This window comes from Barbus barbus (assembly GCF_936440315.1).
Source record: "Barbus barbus genome assembly, chromosome: 26".
In the NCBI taxonomy this organism is placed as follows: Eukaryota; Metazoa; Chordata; class Actinopteri; order Cypriniformes; family Cyprinidae; genus Barbus; species Barbus barbus.
In genome coordinates, this window is record NC_136754.1 from 6,206,901 (window position 1) to 6,222,534 (window position 15,634).

General features: G+C 36.5%; 1 protein-coding gene across 3 annotated transcripts in view; it reads left to right on the forward strand.

Moving 5' to 3' along the window:
- kirrel1b (kirre like nephrin family adhesion molecule 1b) overlaps positions 1–15,398 on the forward strand; it is a 35,171-nt gene extending 19,773 nt beyond the window's left edge. Inside the window, exons 2-15 of one of the 3 annotated variants that reach the window (XM_079380190.1) lie at positions 645–797; positions 1,986–2,135; positions 3,383–3,540; positions 3,628–3,778; positions 3,863–3,968; positions 4,360–4,508; positions 4,846–4,973; positions 5,132–5,258; positions 5,346–5,446; positions 8,635–8,851; positions 9,630–9,737; positions 10,500–10,624; positions 11,908–11,988; positions 12,882–15,398. In XM_079380190.1, coding sequence (XP_079236316.1) covers positions 645–797; positions 1,986–2,135; positions 3,383–3,540; positions 3,628–3,778; positions 3,863–3,968; positions 4,360–4,508; positions 4,846–4,973; positions 5,132–5,258; positions 5,346–5,446; positions 8,635–8,851; positions 9,630–9,737; positions 10,500–10,624; positions 11,908–11,988; positions 12,882–13,427 — 2,300 coding nt within the window. In that variant the 3' untranslated portion in view covers positions 13,428–15,398. Of the gene's footprint in view, positions 1–644; positions 798–1,985; positions 2,136–3,382; positions 3,541–3,627; positions 3,779–3,862; positions 3,969–4,359; positions 4,509–4,845; positions 4,974–5,131; positions 5,259–5,345; positions 5,447–8,634; positions 8,852–9,629; positions 9,738–10,499; positions 10,625–11,871; positions 11,989–12,881 lie in introns of all 3 variants that reach the window. The other 2 variants (XM_079380188.1, XM_079380189.1) reach the window with 2 other exon arrangements.
- The last annotated feature ends 236 nt before the right edge of the window (positions 15,399–15,634 follow it).

The window sequence follows — 15,634 nt, forward strand, 5'->3', positions numbered from 1 at the left end:
ATCTGGTTCAAAAATTAACCAGGGATTGGGGCAAAAATGTCCCTAGTATTTTAAATGCATGGTGAAATGCCCTTGTGATGAACTCCTTGGTTAAAAAACAAAGTAAAGACATTTAAGTTACAAAAAAATTAAAAAAAAATATTTTGTTCTTTTTAACTTTATATTCAGCAGAGTATTCTGATTATCAAGATTTCCACAAAAATATTTATTGGCACAACTGTTTTCAGAGCTGACATTAAGAAAATATTTAACATATTAGTGATTAGTGACACTAAAGACTGGAGTAATTATGCTGAAAATTCAGCTTTGCCGTCAAAGGAATAAATTACATTTTAAAATATATTGAAATAGAAAATAGTTATTTTAAATTGTAAAATATATTTCACAATATTACTGTTTTGAATGGTATTTATTGGTATTTATTTATTATTATGGTTTATTTTAACAAATGTTTATGTCTTCAAATGCAGAATTTAAATCTATGTCTTATTGTTCTTTTCTAGGCTTGGGTTAGAAGTATTTTACAAAAATGTATGGCACACCAAAGAAAATCCTCATAAAAGTGGGAAAAACTACAGAGTACCATGTACAGTGTACAGTAACATATAAGCACATTTTTGTCTCTCTCTCTCTGTGCCTGTCAGTGTTCAGCGGCCCGCGGTTTTCTCAGGAGCCGGCAGATCAGTCTGTGGTGGTCGGGGAGAGAGTAGTTTTGTCCTGCGTGGTGTTTAACTACACCGGCATTGTACAATGGACCAAAGACGGGCTTGCTCTTGGCATCGGAGAAGATCTGAGGGGTGAGCACACAAACACACACACACACATCAGATCCACTAACCAAGGGCATCATGCACCTTTTTTAGAGGGGAAATGAGTGACAGTATGAGCTCAATAAGAGCTTTAGGTAAAATAAGAAAAGACCAAAGCACGACAGGAAAGTTTAGCAGTACAAATTTGATTAAGCATTAAAGGGGACATGGTTCAAATGAATAAACCAAGAAAAATTGCAACTGCGTCAGTCAGCGATCACCACGCAGCTGTAGCTGTATCTGGTCATACTATTTTGGAGTGTCATGAGGGCGGGTACGACGACTGCATTTCAGTATAAAGCAAATTACTGACCAGATTTAGATATATGAATGCATGATTTCTGCTTAAGTGTTTTGGACAAACACCATCTTTACTTTCACAAATTGTGCAACCTAATTTTCAGTGATAAAAATTATTTTGGAATTTGGCTCAGAAATCTGTCTCATGCCTCTATGCATGTCTATACAACATAAATGTTGCAATGCAACATACAGTTCAACATACGATTTCTCCCTCTCCTCCATTTAAAATGATGCAACAGACATATTTTCTCTTTCACTGTCCAGACATTGCCATTTTCTTTCTTTGTCCTCTGTCTCACTTTCTCTTTCCCTTTTTTTGTTGGATGTGTTGCTCTTTTGTCCGCTCTAATCACAGACACATACACATATAGATGTGCAAACACGCGCACAGGTTAAGCGTCTGCTTGCTGATTGGATGAGCTAAAGGATGATGTAATCTTTGCCAATACTTTTGTCCTCCCGGTATCCAGATCGATGATGTCATAATGTGTGTGCCAGAGAGAGTGTGCAGTCTGAATGCCAATGTGTTGGAGTGCTGCCCTCTGGTGACAAACACATGTCCAACAAGCCCCCACATAATCACACTGATTGGCTAAACTGGCTGTATGAACTATGGTTTGGGTTTTATAATTCAAAGATCGCTGGAGCTTTCAAAAAATTTACAAAGAATATGTATTCATTTGAGCTGTAGGTTTATTGTGAGGGGAAATCCATGGAATAGGGACAGTCATGCAAAATAGTCAAGACAAAACAAATATGAATTCTGACTGTACATGCTATGCTGGGCTTTTTGCAGCACAGTATTATATGCATCTGAAATGATAGATGCATGAAACATTTTGTCGTGTTAAAGTGTGATGGTGTGTGTTTCAGCATGGCCACGGTACCGTGTTTTGCGTATCTTGGATGTTGGGCAGTATAATCTGGAGATCACGTCAGCGGACCTGACCGATGACTCACTGTACGAGTGTCAGGCCACTGAAGCCGCTCTGAGGTCCAGAAGAGCTAAACTCACTGTTCTGAGTGAGTACACACTGAATATAATCAGAATAGCATACTGCCATTATAAGGTTTTTACAGTATGTATAATGCGAGAAGTATGCACATATTTTGCATGAAATTCTTGTGCAATTCAGTAAACAACAGCACACTGCCTGGAACACTGTATCCCAGAATGCAATACACTCAACTTGAGTTTCCATTTCCAGTGTGATGAATGCACCTAAAGCAATATGTATTGTGTTTAACATTTCAGTATTTGAACTGCACAAAATTGAATACAAAAAAGTCAGTTATTTTTATATCTGAGATTGTTGCTGAGAAGGTTATTCATTGGTACATAATCTTCACAAATCATTTTTTAAAAAGTATGCAGTATACAGTATGCACTGTGCAGTCCAAACATAGCCACCGACACACACAAAGTCTCTTTCTAAAGAATACATTCTGCTTTCTTTGTTTAACTTGTTTTGTAGGAACACTAATAGCAGCTCCAGAGATGCTGTACTGCTGCCTTGGAGCAATTTAACTATTTATGTCTCTTTTTTTATGATGTTGATATGCAAAAGTATACATTGCCATCATAACATTATATATACTTCATTGAAAATTCAAATCACTAACACAAGTTACATTACTACATACACAAGTGAAACAATGCGGTAATAAACTTTCCACACATACACTACCATTCAAAAGATTGGGTTTGGAAAGATTTTTTTTTATGTTTTTAAAATTATACTTCTCAAGGCTGCATTTTTTGTTCAAAACTACAGTAATTGAGAAATATTATAACCATTTAAAATAACAGTTTTCTATTTTTATGTATTTTAAAATTGTATTTATTCCTGATGGCAAAAGCTGAGTTTTCAGCATCTCCACTCTTTAGTGTCACGTGATGCTTCAGAAATCATTCTAATATGCTGACTTAATGCTCAAGAAATATTATTAGTATTATCAATGTTGAAAACTGTTGTGCTACTTAATATTTCTGTAGAAATAACATAACTGAAAATGAATAGAAAGTTTAAAAGAACAGCATTTATTTTAAATATAATTTTTTCCATTATAAATGTTTGCTATGTCTTTTAATCAGTTTGATGCATAAAATATATTCTTTTAAAATTTTACTGACCCAAAACGTTTGAAAAATTGTGTGTAGTACACTATATTTGCAAGGAAACTAAATTCCATATATGTGTCCGTATTTATAGATCTAACATCTGTCCACAGTAAATCACTTTCAGCATATTATCTCTCTATCTGTGTAGTTCCTCCTGAAGGTCCTATTATCCAGGGCTCTCCAGAGATCCTGCTGACAGCAGGAATCTCATATAACCTCACCTGTGTGTCTCGAGGAGCAAAGCCACTGTCAACGATAGAATGGTACAAAGATGGGATCATAGTGGAGGGAGCCCATACCAGTACTGTGAGTGAGCACACAAGCAAATGAAGATAGCATGAAAATCACAGTTATGAGAACAAACGTTATACATTATTTCTATCTGTCTGTCAGGAGGTATTAGCGGACAGGAAAAGGGTGACCACAAAGAGTTTTCTGGAGATCCAGCCAGTGGACACAGACACAGGACGAAATTTCACCTGTGTGGCCTCAAACCTGGCCGCCCCACTGGGAAAGAGGGCCAATGTTACTCTCAACGTCCACCGTAAGTGTTTGTACACCTACTTTGCTGTGCTGGCATACTGTATATCCACAAGAAGGGCCCTAATGACCTCTCAATCTCTCCCAGATCCTCCTACAGTCATCCTGTCACTAGAACCTCGCTCGGTTCTAGAAGGAGAGCGAGTTAAATTTACCTGCCAGGCCACTGCCAACCCTCCCATTATGGGCTACAGGTTAGTGTGTAGTGTGGGTGCATGTGCTGATCACAGTCATGTGCTCTCTCTGATTTACATACTGTATGCACATTGTTTGTGTTGCAGTGTTATTTTTATATCGTTTAGATACTATTATAATTTATTTGTCATTTTGTTGTGTGTTTTTGACATTTTTGTTTAGTAATTTATTCAATTTATTTATTTCTTAAAATATCTCTATAGTTTTTATTAATTTGTTTTCAAGGTTTGGTTTTAGCTATTTTAGTACCTCAAGAAAATGAGAAATGCTGCCTTGGCAAATAGCTGAAATACAATAAGCTAAAGCTTTTTTGTATTTTGTTTCAGTTAACAATGTAATGATTTCTTTGCATGAGTTTTAGTTAACTATAATAACCCTAATGTGTTGTAGGTGGGCTAAAGGGGGCGTTATTCTGGATGGAGCGAGAGAAAGTGTGTTTGAGACGACTGCAGATCACTCGTTCTTCACTGAGCCCGTGTCCTGCCTGGTCTTTAATGCAGTGGGCAGCACTAACGTCAGTATTTTGGTGGACGTTCACTGTGAGTATCTCAGTCCATCTGTCCAAAGATCTACCACAGGTCTATTGATAGGTTTGTGTTATACTGTATGAGTTTGCCATTGCTAAGCAGTTCTGCTTGTGCAAATTGTGTTTTTATTTAATTCTCATATTTAAATTTTAAAAAAAAATCCATATCTAGAAAACACCATTTTCACAGCCACAGAGTGAGAAATGTATTTATTAAAATGCAGATTTAAAATTTCATTTAGGGAAATGTTTTTGTTTTTTAATTACTTTTAGTGGTTCATTTGAATTTTTCATAAACATCTTAATTGTTTAAAGTGAAATATAATAACCTTGTTGTCTCTCTTATGTAGTTGGCCCAATTTTGGTGGTGGAGCCGAGGCCCGTAACAGTGGATGTTGACTCTGATGTCACACTCAACTGTAAATGGTCAGGAAATCCTCCGCTCACCCTCACATGGACCAAGAAAGGCTCCAGTATGGTTAGTGCACTCTAGATAATTCTATCTATACCCTACAAAGTGCACTCACCTCTAACACACATAAAAAATATTTGTACACATGTACACATTCAGAAAAAACACTCTATTGACTATTTTTAATGCTGTCTATTTTCTTTATTCAACTCTTTGTTGTTCAGGTCCTCAGTAATAGTAATCAGTTATTCCTGAAGTCTGTGAGTCAGGCAGATGCAGGACAGTATGTGTGTAAAGCCATCGTTCCCAGAATTGGTGTCGGAGAAACAGAAGTCACTCTTACAGTCAATGGTCAGTAGCACATACATAACTACACCAAAATATGTCTAGATTTGAAAAGTGTGATATGACTCTCTTATGATGTGATTGGGTGTCCAGGTCCTCCAATCATCTCGAGTGAGCCGATCCAGTATGCCGTGAGAGGAGAGAAGGGGGAAATCAAGTGCTACATAGCCAGCACCCCTCCGCCGGACAAAATTGTGAGTTGAAATCCCACTCTGTACAGTACATAAATATAGCTTCTATTGCAGGTTATTTTGGACATGTGGCATGCTGTGATTTACCGCAAACATGCATTTCATGCATTGCACAGATACTGTATCAAAATGAATGTGGAATAAATAATCAAGATTTTTTAGTAAAGAAATGTCTCTTTCTAGAGCTTTAAACTTTGTGCTTTTGAGGTTGGGCTGCTTCCTCCTTTTTTACAAGTAGGAAATTCTGGTTATGCATTGCCAATATACAGTAATTTCCCAGGGTTTTCAGTGCTGTTTCTTTATTCAGCTTTATGTGTTCTATTAATGTCTCTTACTGTACTTGTTTTGCATCCTTCCTTTATCATCTTTACACTTTACTTGATTGAATACTGAGAGAGCTGAGAGAGAGAGAGAGAGCCAAAGGAAGCGTGAAAAATAGAGGTCAAGAAGATATCAAATGAGACATGAAAGATGGAGGAGGGCTGATGGGGAGGGGGTGAAAAAGAGTGACGGCACAGAACAAAGTCCTGTACCTTTCAGTGTCAATTATCACCAGCAGACGACACGGCATGACAGACAAATGAGTGAGCTTTTAACAATCTCAGCCCTTTACTCAATGCTCTGCCACTTTTCCTCCTTCCTTCACTCTCTCTCTCTTCTTCTTCCTTCCACCTGTCCTCTAGTCACCCTCCTCATCTTTATCGTTCTCCTTCAACCACCTTTCTAGTCACTCTTTTTCCTTTCTCTCATTTTAGCATGCTTCTTTGTCACAATAAAAACTGCTGTGCTGAATAGGTAAAACAAATAATAGTGCAAATGCAGTAAACCTTAGTATTAACAAATAAAATAAAATATGGTGTATAAAAATAAAATAAATTCAGCATAAATCAATAAAATAAATATAATAAATAAAAATAAGAAAAGTAAAAATAGTGGTATTAAAGTAGTAAACAAAGAAAACAAATATTAACAGATCAAATCATTTAAAAATAACTGCAAAAAGGTAAAGAAGAATAGTGAAAATATAGGAAACAAATTGTAGTATTAACAAAGAAAAAAGGAATGGATTATAAAATAAAATAAAATAAAACAGCCCAATAAAATAAAATAATAAAATTATTCATATAAAACAAATAGTAATATTAACTAATATTACAGTGCCTATAGAAAGTCTTCATACCTCTTCATTTTTTTCACATTTTTTTTATGTTGTGTTAGGTTAAACTGCTATAAATTACTTTTTTCCAAATAAATCTACACCCCACTCACCATAATGACAAAGCAAAAACCGGATTTATCACAACTTTCCAAATTTATTAAAAAGGAAACACTGAAAAAATTACATTGCACAAGTCTTCATATACCCTTTGCTTTGACACTTGAAATTTAGATCAGGAGCATTTCAGTTTCACTGGATCGTCTTTGAGATGTTTCTATACTCCGATTGGAGTTAACCTGTGGCAAAATCAGTTGATTGGACATGATTTGGAAAGGCACACACACCTGTCTATATAACGTTTAACAGCTGAAATGGATGTCAGAGCAAAAACCTTGAGGTCAAAAGAATGGCCTGCGGAGCTGAGAGACCGGATTGTGTTGGGGGGGGGGGGGGGGGGGGGGGGGGGGGGCTGTTGTGTTGAAGGTTCACAGGAGCATTTGGCCTCCATAATCCTTAATGGATGAAGTTTGAAACAATCAGGACTCTTCCTAGATCTAGCCTCCTGGCCAAACTGAGCAATCGAAGGAGAAGGATCTTGGTTAGAGAGCTGATCAAGACACTGATGGTCACTCTGGTTGAGCTCCATGATCTGGCATGGAGGAGTGGCTTAGGGACAACTCTATGAACGTCCTCGAGTGGCCCAGCCAGAGCTGGGACTTGGAACCAATCAAACATCTTTGGAGAAACCTATAAATGGCTGTACACCGATGGTCCCCAGCCAACCGACAGAGCTTGAGATGATCTAAAGACAAGAATGACAAAAACAAAAACAAATGCAGATATGCAAAGCTTGTTGCATCATACCCAAAAAGACCTGAGGCTGTAATTCTTGCCAAAGTGCTTTAACTAAATTTTGAGTTACAGGTATGAAGACTTGTGCAATGTCATTTTTTCAGTGTTTCCTTTTTAATAAATTTGCAAAGTTTTGATAAATCCGTTTTTTGCTTTGTGATTATGGTGAGTGGGGTGTATATGGGAAAAAAAGTAATTTCAAGTAATTTAATTTAAAGCAGTTTAACATAACACAACATAACAAAATGTGAAAAAAATGAAGGGGTATGAAGACTTTCTATAAGCACTATAATATTAGTAATATTAACAATATATTTTTTTAATTTACATTTTTAAATGATAATGGCAAAAACGTAAAGTAAGTGAAAATAGAAGGAACAACTATAGTATTAACAATGGGAATGGTTTCAATGGAATGAATAATAAAAGGAAATTTATAAAAAATATAATAAAACAACAGTCCAATAAAATAACAGTATTAAAGCAGTATTAAAAATAGTAAACAAATGGTAATATTAACAAATAAAATAATAGCTTCTAAATTATCAATTAAAATAACCAAAAAAGTAAAGCAAGAATAGTGAAAATAGAGGGAAAAAGTAGTAGTAAAAAACGGAATAATTAAAAATAAATAAATAAACAGTCCACAAACTTAAAGTGGAATGAGCCATTGGAGTAATATTTAAGCAAGTTATTAAAGCGGATAAAAATGAAATTAAAAGTAGATTTCCCCGTAATAATACTATTATGCATGAGTTTAGTAATAGAGACTCACACTCCTCTGTTGCTCTCTTTCTCTGTCTGATCGCTCACTGGATAATGAGACATGACACAACAGGACTGGCCTTAATGTGAAGACGGTACTTATGAGATAATGAATAATGGAATAAATGAGGAAAGAAAGTGGAGGAGAGGAAAGGAGAGTGGGCCATATGCTTTTTGTTCCTCATCCTCTCGTCCTTCTTGTTGCGCCCCCCGCTCTCTGTCGCTCTGTTGTCAGTTTGAGAGGGACATTAGTGCTGTGAATATTTGATGCAGTGTTGTTCATTTTGTATGAACTATCTGCTCTCCCACAGTTCAGAGCAAAATCCTAAAAGGGCTGCAACGCCTGTGAAGCCCTGCTTGTGTGTGTATTTACTAATGTGTGTGTGTGTGTGAATGCATGCATGTTTTTCTGCAGGTTTGGGCCTGGAAGGAGAATGTGTGGGAAAAAGAGAGAGGGACGCTGTTGGAGAGGTACACAGTAGAGCAGAGCCGACCTGCGTCACAAGGGGGCTCCGTTCTGTCCACACTCACCATCAATAATGTCATGGAGTCTGACTTCCAGTCCACCTACAACTGCACGGCATGGAACGCCTTTGGACCAGGAACCATGATCATCACGCTGGAGGAGACAGGTCAGGAAAAAACACTGGTAGATACAGTATAGTGTCTATAGACCTGTCTTATTCTCTCCCTCTCTGTCTCTTTCTTAGGTATAATGCCTGTAGGTATAATAACCCTCAGATATAGAACATTCATACTTTCATAGGTCTATATCAGATATGTAACACCTCTCTTCCTCTCTTTCAGATATAGCATCTGTAGGTATAATACCTGTCTGTCTGTCCCACAGATATAGTGTAATCTTTAGGTTGTGTAGATGTCTTTCTCTTTGGCTGTAGATATAATACGTTTTTCACTCAGATATAATGTCCATAAGTGTCTTTTTTAATGTCTGTAGATATTATACCGGTCTCTCTGTCAGATATATTACCTGTAGGTGTCATTCTTTCAGATATATAACACCTATAGATAACACCTGTTGTGCTCTCAGATGTAATGTACATAAATGTTTTTATCAGTTATATAATGCCTGTAGATATCATTCTTGTCTGTCTCAGCTATAGTATAGGTGACTTTCTGTTTTACCTGTCGTTCCCTCTCAGATATAGCATCCATAGGTCTCTCTCTCTCACATAGTGGTGTCTGTAGGTATTATAGCTGTCTCTCTCAGATATCTCATTCCTTTCTATAATATGTGTCTCTCTCAGATGTAGTACCTGTGGATATTATACTGTCTGTCTTGGACTTAAACATAGCATCTGTAGGTAATACAAACGTCTGTTTAGCCTGTCTCTCTCTGTCTGAAGAATAGTGTCTGTATGTTTATACCTGCCTCTCTCTCTCTCTCAGATATAGTGCCTGTTGGTGTGATAGCAGGTGGATCTGTTGGATCTTCCATTTTGCTTCTGCTCCTCCTGTTTGCTCTGATATTCTATCTGTATCGACAGCGCAAAGGCAGTGAGTATACTGTGTATGTGTGTGTGTGCATCTGTGTTTCATGTTCATTTGTTTGTGATGAATTTGTCCAAATTATCACTGGGATTCAGATTCTAAGAAAATAAATATTCATGTGTAATAAAAGGCAATGCTCTGAAAGTCAAATGGTGAACAAAAAATGCTTGATTATGGTTTGGTGCCCCTGTGTGGCTACAAAACAGAAAAGAAAGCATGTCTAAAACATCTAAATCATATTTTACCTCATATTCAAAATTGAAATGTAATGTATTTACGTAAAATATATGTTGTTTATTTATTAATTTCAATAATAATTCTATTTTTAGAACTACTATTAACATTTTTGTTAATACCCTTCCCTCACTAATGGAAAATAATGGATAAACAGAAATTAGAATAAACATTACTGAAAATTGCAAACTTAACAGAAACAGAAGAAAATTCTCAGCAGGTTTTACCATTTATGCAAAAACAGCTTTATGCTTTTTTTTTCATTGAAACAACGTTTCATGACGTCAGCTCATTGCATTGCAAACTATCCATTTTAATGAGACACATGCTAAAGATTTATGTCCTACCTTCTATTGAACAGCCTGCTAACACATACGTTGTAGGTTCAGTCTGAGGTAACAATAAAATGACTGAAATCATAATCTTGCTTTCAGAATAGTGCCTATAAACTGCTGTGATTTAATGGAACCATTAAATAATTTCATTGATTAAAATGAAGTGAGGCTTTGAGTCAGTGATCTATTATGCTTGCAGGTCGTCGTGGAGTCACGTTGAAGCCAGACATTAAGGTGGAAACGGTCAACAAGGAGACTCACAGTCTTGAGGAAGAGGCTGCCGGCGCCTCCACAGCCACACGAATGGTAAAAGCTATGTATTCTGTGAGTATCTATAGCATAAACTAGATTGTCAGGCTGTCAGAAAATATATGGTCAGGTCAGACATGCTATTTTGTTACCCATAAAAAATAAAGATTTCTTAAGTCTGTCATGTCAGAGTTTGGTTAGTTCACATTGATGGTTAGTTTGGTTAGTTCACCTATCCAGCTGCAGAGAAGTATGACAAAATTTTGTCGGCCACATGGTTTTAAAACATTATGAATCACTGCAGTTCAAACGTTTGGGGTCAGTACGATTTTTAATGTTTTTGAAAGTAGTCCCTTATGCTCACCAAGGCTGCATTTATTTAACCAAAAATACAGCATAGTATATTGTGAAATATTATATTATTATTTGAAAATATTTTCAAATGTATTTTTTTCTTATGATGAGAAACTGAATTTTCAGCATAATTACTCCAGTCTTTAGTATCACATGATCCTTGATGTAATGATGAAAATCATTCTAATATGCTGATTTGGTGCTCAAGATATTTCTTATTATTATCAATGTTGAAAACAGTTGTGCTGTAGGCTATAATATTTGGGGAAGCCATTTTTTTAATGAATTGAAATTTCAGAAGAACATCATTTATTTGATATAGAAAGCTTTTGTTAACAATTATTGTTATCAGTTTAATGCCTCCTTTATTCATTTTCATTTATTGTTTTAATTTCTTTTAAAAGAAAATCTTTCTGATCCCAAACTTTTGAATGGTAGTGTAGCAGTATGAAATATCAATCATATTGTGATTATATTCCATTGTGCAGCATCTTTGCTTTCAGTGAAAACAGAAAAATGACTTGTTGCTGAAGCATCTAGTGTTTATTTGAATATGGTTTAACTGCTCTATAACATCTCTACTATCACATTATCTAGTCCAGCGTTGGCAGCAAACGCTGGATTGGTACATATTTAGTACATTACCTTTGAGCCAGACTGAAATTAAACTATTAAAGTGCATGTAAACATAGTTTATATTCAGTTTTAGTGCTTTTCAAAATGGGCCATTTCTGCTTAATTTTATCCATAAGAGTGAAATAAAGAAAGATATTGTTGAATAGATAAATAAAAGATAAATCTGTAAATAAAAAGTTTCTAATGGTGAAAGACTTTCTTTCCACCACAAACTTAAGAAAATCTATTCTTCACCAATTCTGATAAAGCTGATATCCTGTTTTCCTCCCTCTCTCTCCTTCTCTCTTCCTCCCTCTCTCCGTGTGTGTGTTTTTTGTCGTTTGATGGTTTAGTTTCTTCCCTCTGTCTCCCTCTCTCCCTCCACCCAGCCCTTCAAAGATGACATGGACCTGAAGCAGGACCTCCAGAGCGACACGGTGGAGCCCAAGGTGGAAGAGATGGAGCCCAAGGTAAGAAACAGCGCAGGTGCATATAGATACATCAGTGCTATACTTAAAGGAGAAGTCTACAATTGGTTTGGAATTCCAGTTTACTTTTTACAGTCAGTTTACATTTAAGTACGTTGATTGCCTCTTAAAGTGTAAAAAATACTGTGGCACTATCAAAACATTTCACTGTTTGAGACCTCAACCAATGCTGTGAGTTTGGGGCAGGGCTATCTATTTGCCTGATCAAAAGCAAACAGGAGGAGCGTTCTTGAAACCCTGCCATTATTTTTTCAAATCCTGTTTGCTGATGCTGGTGGTGCAGAAATTACACACTTTAGCTTTAGTGTTTGACACAGACAGAGGAAGTATTATAGCTATGGTCCAATACTATTTTTGAATAGTTTTTCCTTTGTATATTTTACTATCAGAATTTTGGTGTCAGTAAGACTTTATTTTCATCAAAGAATACTGAAAAAATGTATTACAGTTTCCAAAAAAATATTAAGCACTACAGTTTTCAGCATAATAATAATAATCAACAACATAATGATAATAATATGAAATGTTTCTGGAGTATAAATTCAGCATATTAGAATGATTTTGAATGGTCATGTGATACTGAAGATTGAAAATCATTCAAATCTTACCAACCCCACACTTTTTAATGTTAGTGTGTACAAACACACAGATGTTTACACACTCCTATGCAGTGCCTATAAACCAGGACTAAATGTGTGGTCACATTAGAGACATTTCAGCAAACCATGACCAACTTGTGTGATGCCTCAGACAAAACTCTCAATCTTGCAGATTCCTATTGCAAAGGCTGAGTTTAACCCATGAAATTTACATGAGCAAACTTCATTGTGAAATATTACATATATCAGTGAAATAATATATTTCTGTCATTTCAGGACCCCACCAACGGCTATTACAACGTTCGAGCTACGACACATGACGAGGTCCGCACCTCTACCCGCTCCCTGTTGTACCAGGAATTTCGGCCACTGAATCCCGCTTCAGTTTCGGCGAAAGCCGGCGGCCCACCGGCCAACATTCATCCGGCACCCACAGGCCGTTACGAGCCCCGGCCTGCTTCCCGAATTGCTCACAACACATACGCCCATTTTAACACCATTGCCAGGGTATCTCAAATTCAAGCCCCACCCAACCCTGTGTCCAAGACCACAGACTTTTCTGGAGAACGTGGCCTGCTGGAATCTACCAATCCGCTGGCTTTTGACAGCTATGCTTATTCAACGACACCTCAATACAGGTTAGGCTTTGCCCCGCCTTTGGAGGCAGGACCAGCCTATGAAATGTATCCTACAGGAGAAGGTGTAGGGACGAGTCAAGACGCTAACACGGGAAAATACCCCAGCTCCGCCCAGTTTCCATATTCAACCCCGCCCACAGAATACTCTCAAAGACACACGCAGAGAATGCAGACTCATGTGTGAAACAAACACATTTGCCAACAAAAAAGCACTTCCATGGATGAAAATATATGGTACACATTCAATTTATCACACTCTTACAGTATGAAAACTTTCTCTCCAACACAACTATATGCAAACACACAAACACACACATTGCATTTTCTACCTTTACAACATGATTGAAAGAAAAAAGTGCCAAATTAATAAATGACTGCAGCAGAAGAGGAAATCACAAGAGGTCACAGCGATGAGCGGAGAGAAAGCATATAAACCTTATCATCTTTCCCTCTTCTTTCCAAATTTGAAGAAGATGGGTTGATGTAGTAAAACCAATGCTCTAAAATCTCTGCACCTCACTCAGACACTACAAAGCAGCCATTGAACGGGTTTCTCCATGTGAATCGTATTGGCTGAAAGAAAGGCCAATAGAAGGCTGGAGGGCACCAGAAGCCATCAACTATTGGGTGTAAAGCCCAGTGAAAGCCTGATCGCTATGCACTGGAGTTTACACTGGACCTGTTTAGATCTGTCCCATCAATCAACCTAATAAAATATGATGTGTTTTAAATTATGGTAATTGTGGGTGGGCTCACACTGATTGTATAATCCACAATGTGATATTGCAGAACGAGTCAGCGAGTTGAAGAATACTGCAGGTGTCGACAATCGCTTGTGAAAGAACTCACTGTATGGCCCGCTCACATCACCACTGCTCACACTGCCCGAGCTCCTCATAGGAATAGCTGTCCGCTGCCAGTTTGAACTCTTCTGATAGGACGGAGACGTGAGTATCTGGGTAAACGCCACCAGTGCTTTTAACTCTGAAAGCTGGAGTATATGTAACATTTTAGGATTTTTCACAAATGGATGCTACTCACAGAGTGTCAAAGTGAGCTTACGTACTCTTCTCTGAACACACGCTCTGCCTCCTTCCAAGAAAACCTCATGAGTATTTGATGCTTTGTGTTTCTATGTGTGTGAGAGAGTGTGTGTTTGATGATGTGGAGGAAATAACTGAATGTGATCTTTCTCTTTCTCTGAAGTGTCCATGTATTTGTCCTTCACACTTTCAAAGTAGAGTAGAGTGCTTTTCCATATTTGTATCTGAACTAAATTGCATTTGAAAGCGCTTTTATAGTATTTTTCTAAGATGGCGGTAAGGGGTCAGAGATCGAATGGTTTTTGGTATAAGCAATGTAAAGCCGAAAATTGTTTAAAAAATTTTTTTTATGTTCATGATTTGTACATTTGTCTAAATTCTGTAAATGGATGCTGAATCAGATCATGAGAGAAGGTTTAAAATAATACTAAAATGGAAGCGATTTATTCATTATTCAAGTCCCAAATTCTGTAAAATCGCTTTTATGCTAATATAAATAAAGAAGGGCTTTCATTATGAGCTCAAAAACCTTGCTGCTCTGCAGAAAACCTCAATTTGTGCAGAAGATGTTTCTGCTTAAAATCCGGCTGAAATGTACATCACCTTTAGCCTATACTAAAAGTTTAAACATTCAAAATATGCAATGATCAATATATTTGGGTTCAACAAATGAGCATTTTTAATCAGATTTGTCAGTTTTTGATGTTGAGTTTTTTTATTAACTCTCAATGTTAAATCTCTTATGACTTTGAGACTTATGTGGCACCTTTTATGTATGATGAGAGGACAATGAATTTGATGAATCAAATTCACATATCAGAGTCGGAAAGATGAGGGAATGAATGTGCAATACTGTTTATAGTGTGTGAATGTGAGAGCATGTTTCAGTGTGACTCTTAAGATCCATTTCCTCATGCTCCTGTTAAAAAAACACCTGTACTTCATATTGTTTATGATTAACTTTATTTTGTTTGTTTTGTTTTATTCATGTTAAAATGTAAAATACTAAAGAAAAATATGACCCATGTGCTTTTTCCCCACAGCAACTTTTTTTTTAATTGTATGTGGTTATTTTTCCACAGCATTATAAAATAAAAACATCTTTCATAGTGACTCATTTTGTCATACAGTAACAGCATAGTACCTCATATTAAACAAATACAGGCTTACACAAGAAACATAAGCTTATTACTGTACATGAACAGACATGTATAATGGGGACCAAACATAGGGATTCAAATTTAAATTTCTAATTAAATCTACAGTTTATATCTGGATATAGAGTTGAAGGATTTTTAAAACGATGAAAATTATAATTAAAACAACATAAATGAATTAATGTTTTATA